Source organism: Protopterus annectens, chromosome 4.part0, assembly GCF_019279795.1.
Source record: "Protopterus annectens isolate FY-2018-M chromosome 4.part0, PAN1.0, whole genome shotgun sequence".
NCBI lineage: Eukaryota > Metazoa > Chordata > Ceratodontiformes > Protopteridae > Protopterus > Protopterus annectens.
Genome location: NC_056733.1, coordinates 1,726,212,130 through 1,726,226,817, shown reverse-complemented (window position 1 = coordinate 1,726,226,817; position 14,688 = coordinate 1,726,212,130). Strand labels below are relative to the sequence as shown.

Genomic DNA, 14,688 nt, shown 5'->3' with positions numbered 1-14,688 from the left:
TCTGATACTGGATATAAAAGCAACATTTTTTTTCAAAAGCACAGTGCTTTGTAAATGGTTGCCATATATTACCCATTTAAAAAGTTAATTGTAGTCTTATCTTTCATGCAGAAACTAATGTTATCTAAGTATGAATAAATGATTAATATCATGTTTGTAACCTCAATATTTAGCCCTGTAAAGACTTAGATGTTTATCTCATAGTAGTTATTAATTTCCCTTACCTTAGTTTCTGCAGCATTGTTATTAGATGTATATATGTCCTACTTAAGAATTTGCACCATGGAAGCAGTTTACTTACAATAGAACCAATAATTTATTTTGAATTATATATGGAGTATAACAAATGATCAATAATATACAGATGTGTATCTATACATATTTGATTTTGGTAAAATAACCTTTTAATAAATAAATGCAAAGAGAAAATTTCAGCCAGACAACCATGCTGAAGAGCATGAACTGTAGTTAAACTATTTATTCATATAAAAGCATTTTAAAATCAGAAAATAAAATAATAACTGTGAATAAACGATTAGCACTTTTAGGTATAGGCCTCCCTCAGATCCTCAGTTTAATAAATAAAGTTATACAAAAAAGAAAGAAAGAAAGAATTCAGCTGTGCAGCATTGTCCTGTACTGTCATATTCTCCACACATTGACATTCTTTCCGCTGAGGCTCATCTGCTGGAGTCTTCCTTTCTGTTTATGTATCTTAACTGAATTCAGCAGGTGTGCCTTCTTATTCTAGTTTCACTCAATTCCTGTAACATGCTTCCTTCATGTGCCATCTTCTCTTGGTTTATCTTCCTTTTTCCAGTCACTGAAAATGTCCTCTTTTGATAAAAAAAACAAAACAAAAAAAAAAAGAAAAAAGAGTTATTGTTATTTATCATGACTTACAGGAAAATGTTGTCATCAGACCTTACATTCTCAGTTGTTAGAAGGACATTTTTATCATTCATATTGGAAATATGGTTCATTCTACTGTGAGACCACACATAAACTCCCTTCCATGAAAGAAGGAGAGAAGTATCCAGGTTCTTAGAGAAATTTCACATGACTATTGTGGATATAAACTTGGGCATCTCAGAAAAATGTAGGTTCAGAGTGATCCGTCTCTTTAACAATATGAATTAAATATCAGTGCATGTTTTATATGTGTGTGTGTGTCTATATATATATACACAAATTGTGATGAATTTCTTTCATATGTTTCTTACAAATTTATCAGTAACATTTCCCATGCAATCTATGCCAAATTGATAACAAAGCATATTGCTTTTTCTACCTATTTCAATGTATATAAGACTTGCACCACAATTTTAATTGGTACAGCAGGTTACACTGACCCTCTTTTCCTCTCCCACTCTCTGCCTTTCTTTCTTTTTCTCTTTCTGTATCATATCTGTTTCGCAGTAATTAATATGCTTAGTTCATTGGGTTGGGTTTTTGAAGTCACTGTAGGCAGAGGTACTATGCATGTTTCACACATCACTGATATAATGCACTCTTTGCATCAGTCATTAAAAGAAGAATCTCAGTCTATATGAATGTTGTTGTTGCTGTTAATGAACTGCCAGATTATTTATTACAGCCTGCTATATACCATTATGTCCAAAAAGTAGTTTCAGAAAACAACTCTTAAGCATGTCTGGTTTAATACAGATTTACTGTGACAATACTTAAGCATTCTTTTGAATTACTTGCAATGCTTTCCATCTGTTTACAGGTACCGAACATCCAGAGCTGCTGCAAAAGAATATATTCTAGCAAAATACAACCAAAATAATTTTTTACCCCACTCTAACTCTCATGGTGCATTCACTGCCTTGCTTCTTGTGTTTTTAGTGTTAAAAGCTTTAAGACCATAACAAGCTATACTAGGATTGCTTTTACTGCAGCCACAGACTCAGATAGTATAACTCAGCAGTCAAGGTAATATGTTATAGATAAGCTTCATCATCCAAACCTGCTTTCAGTTTCCACAACCACTATTCATATGCACTTAATTATAAGCATTTCTGCTAATCAAGTTAAATCTCAAAGAAGACTTTAGAAATAAGCAGACAGAAGCAACAAAAATTGCCTAAACAAAATAAATAAATAAATAAATAAATAAATAAATAAAGGCTTCTGATATTTAAAATTAGTTTGTATCTGTAGTCTTCATCACTGTAAGTCATCTTTGATTCTGCATTATCTCTGTTCAAAATTCAGAATTGTTTGACTTAGTCAAAGATTATGCCTTAGTTCTAGTGGCTATGGTGCAGTTATCTGCTACTGAATGTCAGAATGTATAACTAGGCATCAGTGCCTTTCTAGTGAAATTGTGAGAATTTCAAGAGGATGTATCTTTGCACTGATTTTCTTAACAATGAAAGATATCAAAATAAATAGTTCCATGCTTCAAACACTAAAAGCAGTTTTCTATTAACGTTTTGAAAAACTGTAGTATTCCACTTTCATTGCATACACAGAAAACCAGGTTCAATGAGTGCGTCGTTTTGTTTTTCACAAATATCATATGCCACATGTATACAAGAGATAAGGATAACTGAATACAACTCCTCGTTGAGTATTTTTTCTCATGCATTCAGTGGAGACTGACACATTTTCAGGTATACCACACTAAGTTTCATTTCCCTGATGTGTGAGATCTTTAGTCTTATTTATTTATTTGTGAGAAAATGTAATTTGCATTTGATCCTACTCTTCCCTCTTTTCTCGTTCTCTTTCTAATATAGTTCCTCAACTCCTACATTATCTACTCCCATTTAGCTCATCTCATTCCTTATTCTGCTTCACTATTCTTCTCTCCCAACCACTTTTCTCACATAACCTTCCCATCCTGATCACTTAATAATTAATTAATCCTTTCTCTGATCCTATTTCCCTACCTCAGTTCAGTATAGATCACTTTTTACTTCTCATTAAACCTCCCTTACTAACAGCTGTCTTCCTTATTATTTGTTCTAACTCTTGCATATTGACAGGATTTTTTTCCCTGCATGTTATTGCATCCATGATTCCTATTGTTTATATAATTATCTCTAAACTATCACACAAGGCTGAATTTTTACTGCTGTTTGTACCTCTGCCCAAACAAAAAAAATCTCTGTAAAATAGACATGTCAGAATTTATTGTACTTGTAATGTTTGAATATAAAACTATTGTCATTACTAACTTGTAATTTAATGTGGAGCTTTTCTGCCCTGGGCCTCCACTGAAAAAGGGCATTAGCTCAGCTGGACTGTCCCAGTCAACAAATGTCAAATAAATAAAAATAAATAAAATAATAAAAGCTAATGCAGAACATAAACAAAGTTTTGACCATAAACATTTTTATATTCTTGAGAAACTATTTTAGCATTTTAAAGTTGGCCATAAATGTTTAAGAACTTACAGTCTCATAGGATATGAAATAGACAAGAAGAATGTCCAGCATAAAACTTGGCCATGCTGTGGGATGTAGGTAGATATTACTTATAGTCATAAGATGTTTGCAAGACATTTTATTTAGTGGTATACATTTTTACTTAATTTAAACAGACTAGTTAATTCTTTGTTGTTTTGGCTAAGAGAATGGTCAGTTGTCCAGTAAGGGGATATTAAGAATTTATTTTGAAATCTATAATTTGTAAATAATTTATAGGTAATAGAAATGGATTTTCCTTCATTGAGAGAAGACAACTCATTAAAAATGTGAGTTTACTATTTGACCAAAAGTCAAGTGAGAGTCTGGCTTAAAACATGTTTAAGATCTGATTAATTATTGATGAGTATCCCTTAGGAAGGTTAATGTATGTTCTTTTTTATTTTAAAGAAAGTGTACAAGAGACAGTAAAGTATGCTATTTTCTTCTTTAATTAGTGGGAAACTATCTTGGTTTAGCATTATGTTAGATAGTTTAAAGTTAGGTTTGAGATTTAGTGTTTGAAAGAAGTAAATTTCTGTTTCAGTATTTAAGAACTTCATTAGTTGTTTAAAGGAAGAAATTAAGTGGATTAAAATATGGGAATTTTAAGCTGTTTAAATTCCCTGAGTTTAGGGAGGGGAATAGCTAGAGGATTACATGGGTAGGATTTTAGAGTATTGGTCCATGTTTTAATCCACATTGGAATCTTTTATTCCTAGCTGGTTGCTATGACAGATATTCCTGGTACGTTTAGTTTTCTTTATAAACTTGAAATAAATCTGCTATTTAAAATAACATCCCTTTGAGCCATTCATATTTCCAGACTTCACTTGATAGTCCCTTAAGACATTAAGAACAAAAAAAATGCACAACTGCTATCAGTAACGTTCTTTATTATCAATATTTGTGTTTTCTAGTTATGACAGAGAGTGGTCTGCCATGCAAATTCCCATTCCGATATCAAGGAAGAATGGTCTTCACATGCTTGCCAGCAAGAGGACAGGAAAAAAGGCTCTGGTAAGAATACAAAAGTCACTGTTTTAAATCTAGCACTCCTTAGTATCATATAGTCTATAGCCTGGTTCATGAAAATAGATGTGTGGCATTATTCCACCCAGACGTCAAAGACCTAGTTCACTCATACTCATTTCTGATATCACTAGTAAATTAATACAGTGGGTAAAGAAATTAGCTGATTGACATGCTGACTAGTAATAAATAATTTCTTTAAATTATTATATTTTTGCATTTCACCTTTGGTCTAACACACACGTGCACACACACATACACAAACATGCACACACAAACATACAAATACAGAAACATTTGTCATGCCAAGTTTATTGTGGAATATGGGTTACATTTGATTTATGTGAATTGCAATTGTAGAACACCACTTTTTCATATACCTAAGTGTGAACTGTTGGATGTTCTGCATTCTCATAGTGGAACCATGAACGGTTAAATAGTCTAATTTGGAAATAGCAGAAAAATATCAAATAACAAAAATTTGACAATTTAAGATGGTTACCAATGGTGACAACCTTACTATTGTTAAAATTATTAATGATGGTGAAACCAATGGTATTCAAAAGGCTGGTAATTCCATTCTGTAAGTTAGTACATACCCCATTCCTTATTAGAGTTTTAACCTGCACTATGGGTTGCACTATGGAAGTGTTATAAGCAATGCTAATTAAGCTGAGTTCCAATGGGAGCAGCTTCAAAGACAACAGGTTTTGTCCATTATTAAGTTCAGGTGGTTAACTCCTTTATCAACCATCCAGTATTTCATCCAATTCAAGTACAAACACTGTTGTCCCAGTGGAGGTTTGTTTTGATGTCAATTATTTCAACCAGCTTCTTCAAAGACCAGATGAGAATCCCTTTTCCAGAACTGCTTCCAATTTCTTAAAAATCATTGGTGCAACTTATGGATCTGGGGCTTTTGAGGGTAGAGCTTTTCTGAACTATATGTCTTTAATTTATGACTTGGAGAAAAAAACTGTCCAAGTATAATTCTTTACAATATGATATTTTTTACTTGGAGAAATACCCAGAACTTCAACACATTCCACAAGGGTTAAGAATGTACAAATTTCCAAATGGCATCTCCCACAGAGACATGGTTTACAAGGAACTTGTTCCTTTATTAAAATGCTTGGCTTGAACTAATTAAATGTTGAAATATCATAATATTAATCTGTGAATTAATAGAGATGAAGTATCTTCTTTAAATGAACTAATTATTAATCATCTGTTTTTTTAGTGATTTTGTGCACTTACAGTATATGATGGCATTTCCGTTAAGTTAGAACAGCACATTGTCACTATTGTTGCTAGAAGAAACAAACAATTATTATGAGTTGCCAATGAATATTTGCTAAATCAAGCTTATCCTATTCCCTGAGTGAGTGAAAATCTTCATGCTCCTCCAAGTAAAGTTGCAGCAGCAAAAGTTAACCATTTGGCTGACACCATACCTAAGATGGTTCCTGTTAAGAGCCTTAACACCCACAACAATATTGACAACAGCAGTGATTTAGAGACTGGGCAGAATAATTCTAAGACTGTAATTTGTGGTAACAAAGGAGGAACTGAACTTTTTTCTAATACTGTTACATGCTTGGAATCTAGGTTTTATCACTTAGGCAACCAACCCTGAATATCTATGATAAACCCCAGTCCCAATTCAGGGAATTCAGGGAATAGGATGGGGTTGTGGGAAAGGGAAATGATCAACGAGGCACCTATTTTCAATTTAAGTGGACATTCTTTTAATTCAGCTGAACATGCTATTTTGTTAAAAGTTTGTTCTTTTATTTCTTGTAATAAGACTGATTATGGTGAATTAATTGTGGATTTTAAACCGTTCCTTCGTAAATTGAACTTAAAGTTTATTTTGCACAATTTTATCATTACTGATGGTATTATTATAAAAAAGCCTAGTTGCTATAACCCACCTTTACTTAACATGCTCCAGGTGTTTGCAAAAACATTTAAAAATTACTTTCATTGTATTGTTCATAGAAAAGCTTCACAAAAATGATTTAATCTTAATGAATGTGAACAACAGGCTTTGCAGACTTTAAAACATGCAACTCACCTAAGGTTGATTGAAGCAGAAAAGGGGTGTGGGATGGTCACTATGGAATGAGAAATATATAATAATGATATGAAGCATATGTAAACTGAATTAAGCTACCATAAGGTCAGCCAGAGTCATATTGAAAAGATTTATAAAGATATTGATAATACATTATTTGATCTGTTTAACAATGACCTTTTTAACATTGAGTTATTAGATTTTCTAACTGTTGATCAGCCAGAAGTAGGAAGGATTTTTGGTATCCCAAAAATCCATAAGGATGAAAAAGTCCCTCATTTTTGTCCTATAGTTTATTGTCCTAAACATAAGACTGTGACCATTTCCAGTTATCTTGAAAAAATATTGACCCCTGTGGTCCAAATGAGTCCATTTGATCTAAATGATTCCTGGGATGTTTAAATCATCTCAGGCAATGCACATTTACTGGTGAAGAAAAGTTTTTTGCTAATACTGATGTAGCAGCATTGTATACAGCCATTGATCAAAGACAAGGAATAGATTATGTTAAATCTTATCTTACCAGCTTAAAGGAGTTTGATTTGCCCACTATTGAATTGATTGGTCGACTATTAAATATAGTTTTGACCAATAATTTCTTTGCATTTAATGGAGTTTTATACCAGCAAATTTCAGGGGTTGTTATGGGTGCCAAAGTACCACCCACTTTTGTGACTCTTGTTTTATGCTGGTGGGAAACTAACAATGCAATGTATTTGAGTGTAACTAATTGTAAACACACACATATAAAATGGCTTCCTTTTGTGCATGTCAATAAAATGGATCATTCTTTTGCTTGGGCAAAGGATTCATCTGAGCCTGCAAATGCAAGAAACATCCTACACCCTTGATCCTTAATATACATATACTGAAAGTATAGTATATGCTTTTCACACATTCTTTGAAAAAGTGCTTGTTGATCCGGTTTGGTTACACCTCTGCTCATATCTAAGATATAATTGTTTACACCTCTTTACCCACCTAAAATATGATTAGTACATTCCCCAGTTACAGATTGCTATTATCACAGTCTACCACCTGTTTTAAATCACTGTCCTGTAAAACCTTGTTGGAACTTTGACAGCCGAAAATATTTGTATTCTATAACAATAAAGTGAAATATTTTGTTCCCTTAAAAAAAAAATCTCTCCTGTCATGATTTTAAACATTCTGTTGTTGCTCTGGACTGTTTGATTCTGTAATGTGGAGTTACTTCAGCTGAATTTAAATTCTGTACAACCAGTAAAAGACAAGACAATAGTTTTCATTTCTATCTGCACTTCCCATTGCAAATAATAAAGAGAAGCTGGAGATTTTAAACAATATTGCATCCTTTTGTATACCAACTTTATAGCATTTGTTATTGCCTTTCAAAAAGACAGATTTCTCCATGAATGCTATATCACTTTTACAGACCTGTTTCTGCATCATGTGCAATCCTTTCTGCTACATTCCTCTGCACCCTTCTCTTATTTTAACATTTTGTGTGGTGTAATGTGAAATTCATCTTTGCAGAATAAGTATGTAATACTGCAGTCTCTTTGACTACTGCCACCTTGGTTATACACTTTAAGAATTCTGTCCATTTTTTCTTGCATAATATGCAAAATGGTACCATATGATGAAGTATAAATGGTCCACAAAATTCTGTAATTTTTGGCTTCATCAATGTTTTTATGAACTTTTTCCAAAACTGAGGTGAAACCAAAAAAAAAAAAATTCTGCAGTGTTCACCATGTCCTACACAACAATTTCTTTTGTATAATTGTTGTCCCTCAGCTGCCTGCTGACCATTTTTCTGCCATGGTTGATGAACCCTTTCATTCCTCATAGAGGATCCATCTCCAAGGTCTTCATTCATGTAGCTATCATGTTTTGCTCTGTTGTGCCTTAACCCACCACCCTTGTAGCTGATATAGGCACATGTATCACCACAAGGGCTTGCCATGTCCTATCCTTACATATGAGAACTACCACCCACATGCTAATGTGGGTTTCCCTCACCAGCACTGTAAGTCAAGTCCATGTTGCTGGTTACAGCTGATTTGCCTACAGCTTCTGCTTTCATATAGCAAAACAGCCAATAAAACACTAGTCCCTCAACTCAGAGTAGTCAAACCAGCATTTGTCACTCAAGCCTATCCTCCCCTGCCCAGTTATTCTAGTGTCTGAGCTGTTAATTGAACTTGGGCAATAGTCAAAGCTTTATATATTTTTCCCACAAAGACAAATATTCCTGTGTCAAGTTTTTAAAGGAAAATCATATCTGTCCCCATCCAGTTTTCATCACACCTTTGTCTCCTTCTATGATATATTACAAGGTTTTTACTTATGATGTTATTAGTTCTTTCATCAGTTCTATTTGAACTGCTAGAGAGACTCCTTTGGGTTATGTTGTTCTTTCATGGTTTTCTATTGTGAAAGAACTAAGGTCTGCACATTTACATCTGGAAATTCTGGTGAATTTCTATGAAAACTCTACCACCTCTCTAATACTGAATAATCAGCATAAATACAAATTTAGTAAAATTACTCATTTCAGCAGATTTTCCTGCTCATATTAAATTTTATTTTATGAAGTTTCATTTATGCTCTGTGTGCATTCTTTGTTTTTTCATGCACTTATAACTTTTTGACTATACACTCTACTTTGTCCACAGTCTGCACCTTAGCAAATCTTTATGTTGCTTCTTCTGCTTTCTGATTTAACTGGAATTATCTTTTTGTCTTCCTACTTCCTTTCATAGGGCTTACAGGGTTCAGGTATTCCCCATTACATCTTTTAGCCCTGTCCCTTGTAATTTTTTTCTGATAAATCACTGAGGACTACAGGCAATAATACTAGAAGAAGTAATAGCTATGCACTTCTTAATTATTAGAAATGTATATTTGTACAAAAACCATTGCTCTCGTTAACTTTTTCAAGTAGACTAGGGTAACATTTAAAATTTGTCCCTGAGTTTAGGACATTTCCTCCCTCATTTATTTACATTTTTCCATGATTTTTGAACAAAAAAGTTTTGAGCTATTTTACTTTTTAGCAAAAGTTAAAAGGGGTGTTTTCCCCTTGTATTTCATGCCTTTAAGAACTGCCATGCTCTTCTGTTTCCATTTTGCTGATTTGCTAATTTTATACAGATGGCTGTTCCCCACCAAAATAGAAAACTGTGTCAGCTGTGTTCTTTCATACTACCTTTATCCCACCCTTATAGACCACTTCATGTGATACTGCCCCATTTTGACAAAGTCTGATTTATTAAATACCACAATCCATGCTTTGGAAGGCAGTATTCACATTAAGATATTTGTTAAATAAACTGTTTAGTATTCCTAGTTTTACATTAGCTATCCAATTTTATGCTCAAGATCCCCTCTTCCACCCCATTTGAAAGTACCAGGTCTAAGACCGTCCTTCATATACAAAGTCTAGAATTGTTTGTCTTAGCATTTCCCTTGTACAGTATAATGAATAATCCTGCACTGAGATCTGACTGGTTAAAAAGGACTTTGTGTAACACCAGTAACAAAAATGTCCCCCATTATAAGCACATCCCTTTCTTCTGTCATCCAAATGATACCATCTATTGTATTTATATATTTTTCCTCATCATTAGGATTTTTTTAACATAAAATATATCTAGGTTGTGGAGTCCTTTGTATTTGTATTGACTCTTCTCCTTTCCTACATGTTTGCCATATCACTTTGATCGTTTTAGTTTTACATTGAGATAAAACATTTTGTGCCTTTTAATAGTATTCATAATCATGTCTATCAGTTGTAAAGCCTGGCTAATTTACATTCATGCCACATTTTTTTTTTCTGCTCACTACGTCTCTTTTACTGGTAATTTGTTAAAATACGGTATCTCCTTCCTATAGTTCCAGCCAGGTCCACAATAAATAAAGTTCCTGGATAGAACAGGGAATTGGATAAATATAATAAAAGAGGTAAGCATCTCTGAGGAAATTTAGATTGCACCCTAATGAGGTTAATAGGGGAAGGCATAAGCAGGCTAGAAATGGGTTTAGGAGGCTTATCTGGCAGATTAGATGTAACTATGAGTTGAACCTTGCAAAATATACTGTAAATAATAAGAAAACATTTTATAAGCATTTGAGACACTATAACAGTAAGAACTCTGGTTACAATATTGTGCAGAACAATAAAATTATAACAGATTTAATTTATTTAGCAGACATACTTTTAAATACAATAGTCACAGCCAAAGATTAATCATTATATTAATAATATTTTTTTTCATTTAATTTAGGTGGACAGTGTCCTAATTTGTTATTGACATTATTATTATTAGTGCCTTGGGAAAAATTAACCTTATCTCTGCTGCTGGTCCAGATGGGATTAATGGATATTTTCTGAAGTTTGTTATTAAGAAGGTTATGGCGTGTTTGATAACTCTTCTTCAAAGTTCATTGGAAACAAGATATGTACAATGATTGTGGAAGGAGGCAGTATTCATTTCCATACCTAGTGGTGGGGATGTATCAGTTTTTGAGTTATAGCCCATAAAGTTTAATGTGTAAAATGTCTTGAGATCATTATTTATTAGTATATATTGGATAAATAGCTACAAGAATGAATATCACACAGTATGGTTTCACCTGGGGAGACTGTGTATGAAAAATATGTTTTCCTTTTATAAAACATCTTGGGAAGCATTAGATAATGGGTTGCCAGTAGATATAATTTATCTGAACATGGCTAAGGCATTTGACACTATCCCACATAAAAAAGTAATTACTATGACAACTGGGATATAAGCTAAATCCTTATGTTATAAGACGGGTAAAGAGCTGGCTGTGTCACAGATCAAGCTGATTACAATTAGTAGATATTCCTTCAGAATCTAAAATTAACTATTCTAGTGTTCCTCGAGGATCTGTTTTAAGGCCAGTATTATTCAGCCTTTTTATGACATCTTTCCAATCTATAAAAGTATTATGGGTCAGTAAATATGCAGATGATTCTAAGATGGAGTCAGTAATTACTTCAGTAATGGATCAAAGTAGAGTACAAGGGTATATGGATGAAATAATTATTTGGGCATCTACTAATAATATGGAGTTTAACATAATGAGCACTTGTATTATGCATTACGGAAGGAATCACTTATGTTATCCATAAACAATGAATGACATCGTGCTGATTGCTGTGAATAATATGAAATATTTGGGAATAAAAGTTGATTGCAATTTTTAGTTTGATTCTCACCTAATTGATGTTACCAAAAAGATGTTATTTTGAAATAAGAAATATTTTTGTAACTATTTCTTGTAGGGACAGGGAAGTGTTTATTCCAATTTATAAAGTTGTCATAAGATGTGTGATTGAATATGGTGGAAATATAGGTATGTAAATATAACGATACAAAGACTGAAAGACTGGAAAAGATACAGAAATAGTTTACATGGCAGATAAAAGGTTTGAGGGGAAAGAGTTATATTCATAGACTGAAGAAAATATCCTCATCCTAAGTCAGATATTGATTATTAAGGGGAGACTTAATTGCTATGTATCAGCTTATAAAATCAGACAGTTCTGGGTCTAGTGTAGGCATATCTAGGATGTGTCATCAGAAAGTAACAAGAAATGGAGAATTTATGGTGGAAATTAGCAAGTGTAATATTAGGTTTATGGAAAAATGTTTCACTTTAAAGCAGGATCTTAGTGGATTCTTTGTCTCTCAGAATTAGAAAGCTTTTGTCTATTTCTTTATTTAAGCAAAAATTGGATAGGCTCTTTGAAGTAAGGGTGCATGATACCAGACGAATTAGAGGCAACCTCTTAGAAGGCCTTTAAGACCTTGAGCTGCTTTTAATAACACTGAGCATTGAACATTGTTATCCTCTGGAAAATAATTCCAATATTGTTGTTCCATGTACTGGACAGGTGACCTTCATATTCTTGGTTAGTTTTATTTATTATATGAAAGCTCTTTTCTCAGACTAGGGTGGCATTTCCCATCAGGACAGTGCATCATAGTTCATTGCTCCAGATTAACATGTTGCAACATTCACCTTATTTCTTGTTTTTGACATGTCTATAGTTTGTTTTCTCCTTAGTAATATTAACTAGTCCTTTACCCAGAAGCTCCACTTTAATTTTAAATTTGCTTATCTATATAACCTGAGGCTTAAGCATTTACTCAGTTCTGTGTCAAAAACATGTGACTTTTTTTCTATGGGTCTTTGAAAGTCCTTATGCAAACAAAGGCTACAAGAACAAGTGGAAGTGCCACAAATATAAAGTAAAGTTTTCTTTTTAGCTAATACAACAGAACACAAAACTCCTTTTTGTAGGATGAAGCTGTGCTTGATATGTAGTTTGGTGTCACAAGGAAATAGACCATTGGACCAGTGTTCCACACCTATTTACAAATGTAAAATAAAATAAAATAAACATGTTGAAAGCAGCTGCATGCTATTTATTTTATTTTATTAAAATGATTAACATGGCATGCAGGATGGTCAGTTGTCCATTTCCTGCAATTTACATGGGTCAGAAGCATAAAATAGTTAAGCAAATATCAATGAGGAACAGAAAATTACAATGTGTGTCTTCATCATTGCAGGATCATATGAAATACAACAAACTTTTTCAATCATATGTGCACTGTCATTACCCATCCTAAAACAAAGCAATGATAGTCACACCCGGGGTGAATTTGTCAATACTTAACCAACCATCCAGGTCCAATTTGAAAAAAGATAATGTATCACACTGCTTAATTTCCACACATGGGAGTCTGTGCCACAGATGGTGCAGGGTCTGTGTAATGAATGTATCTATTCCCCTTGTTTTATTGAACTACTGGTCAAGATTTAGATTTCCTGTTCTGGTATTTATGGGGCTATTTGATTCATTGAAATACAAAATATCCTAGACCACTGGGTCCTAATAGTTTGGAAGGCAAGGCAAAGATTTCCCCTCAGTAGTCTATAAGATACTTAATGCAGGACAGTGCTTTCAGTTTTTTATTCATTTATTTATTTATCTGTGGTTTAGGGTTTTTACAGCTATGTTCTTCTTAGTTAGAAACCTATGGGGTCTTTCTAGTTGTTTGATATGTCTCGTCAGGTACAACCCAAAGGGTGTATTGTATTCGGTAACTGGCCAAATCAATTCTGAATATAATTTGACAATAACCTTATTAGACCTGGATGTTTACTTTAGCAATCACACAATCAGCTGCACTAAGTAGAAAAGCTTTCTGATTGCCCTTCTTCTGTGTTACATGATGATCAATGGAGGGGGATTATCAACTCAATTTCAAGGTCTGTATCAGCATTCTCATTTTGGAGTGTGGTATTGTCTGTGTTGTACATGGGAGGAATACTTTATTAAATATGGCAATATTACACTTTTTAGCATAAAATTTATATCCATTGTATTACAACTGGCGTTTGCAATTGTATCTTTTTGCTGCAGGACTTGGGTGTCTGAGAATGATTTGACAAAGACTCTCAGTCTGCAACCTAATTAGCCAGAGGTCTTAGATTGTGTTCTGGAGATCACGAAAGTAAATGCCACACAAAAGGGGGCAATAAAAGAGCTCTTCAGGATACCACAAGGATTCTGTCCTTTATCCAATTTGATATCCAGAGGTCTTGGATTGTGATCTGGACATCAGAAATGTAAATGCCACACAAAGGGGTCCCAAAAGGACCAAAATTAGGTTAAACAGCTTAAGGAGTGACTCTGTCAGGACATGGGTTCTGTCCCTCATCCAGTTTGATATCCATTTTATCACATACTATTCATTTGTAACACATTAAAACTTACTACTTATGCTAGTATTGGGTAAAGTGTCAAATGTCTTGGACAGGTGAAGGTATACTGTGTGGAAATTATGATCTCTGTCCACAGCTTGTCTTAGTTTTTCAAAGAAGTAACCAGATTCATTAGACAGGAAATACCCTTGACAAAGTCAAACTTCTGCGAGTCTACCCCGAAGAGATTTTTATGAATAGGCAGCACATCTGCTGTGTGGCAAATTCAGGGATGAAGCTAGTGACCAAACTTAGTTTAAACAGCTTAAGGCGTGACTCTGTCAGGGCTTGTTTAGCACTGTTTACTAAACAATTTGGTATATCACCAGCTCCCATATAAGAAGACAGTATGTTTAGTACATGATCTTTAATGAT

The 14,688-nt window shown here is 33.6% G+C and overlaps 1 protein-coding gene across 2 annotated transcripts in view; it reads left to right on the top strand.

Moving 5' to 3' along the window:
- The window catches only part of F12 (coagulation factor XII), a 921,608-nt gene that overhangs the window by 266,087 nt on the left and 640,833 nt on the right, over positions 1-14,688 (top strand). For both annotated transcript variants that reach the window (XM_044069447.1, XM_044069448.1), the window contains one exon: positions 4,337-4,436. In XM_044069447.1, coding sequence (XP_043925382.1) covers positions 4,337-4,436 — 100 coding nt within the window. The remainder of the gene's footprint in view (positions 1-4,336; positions 4,437-14,688) is intronic.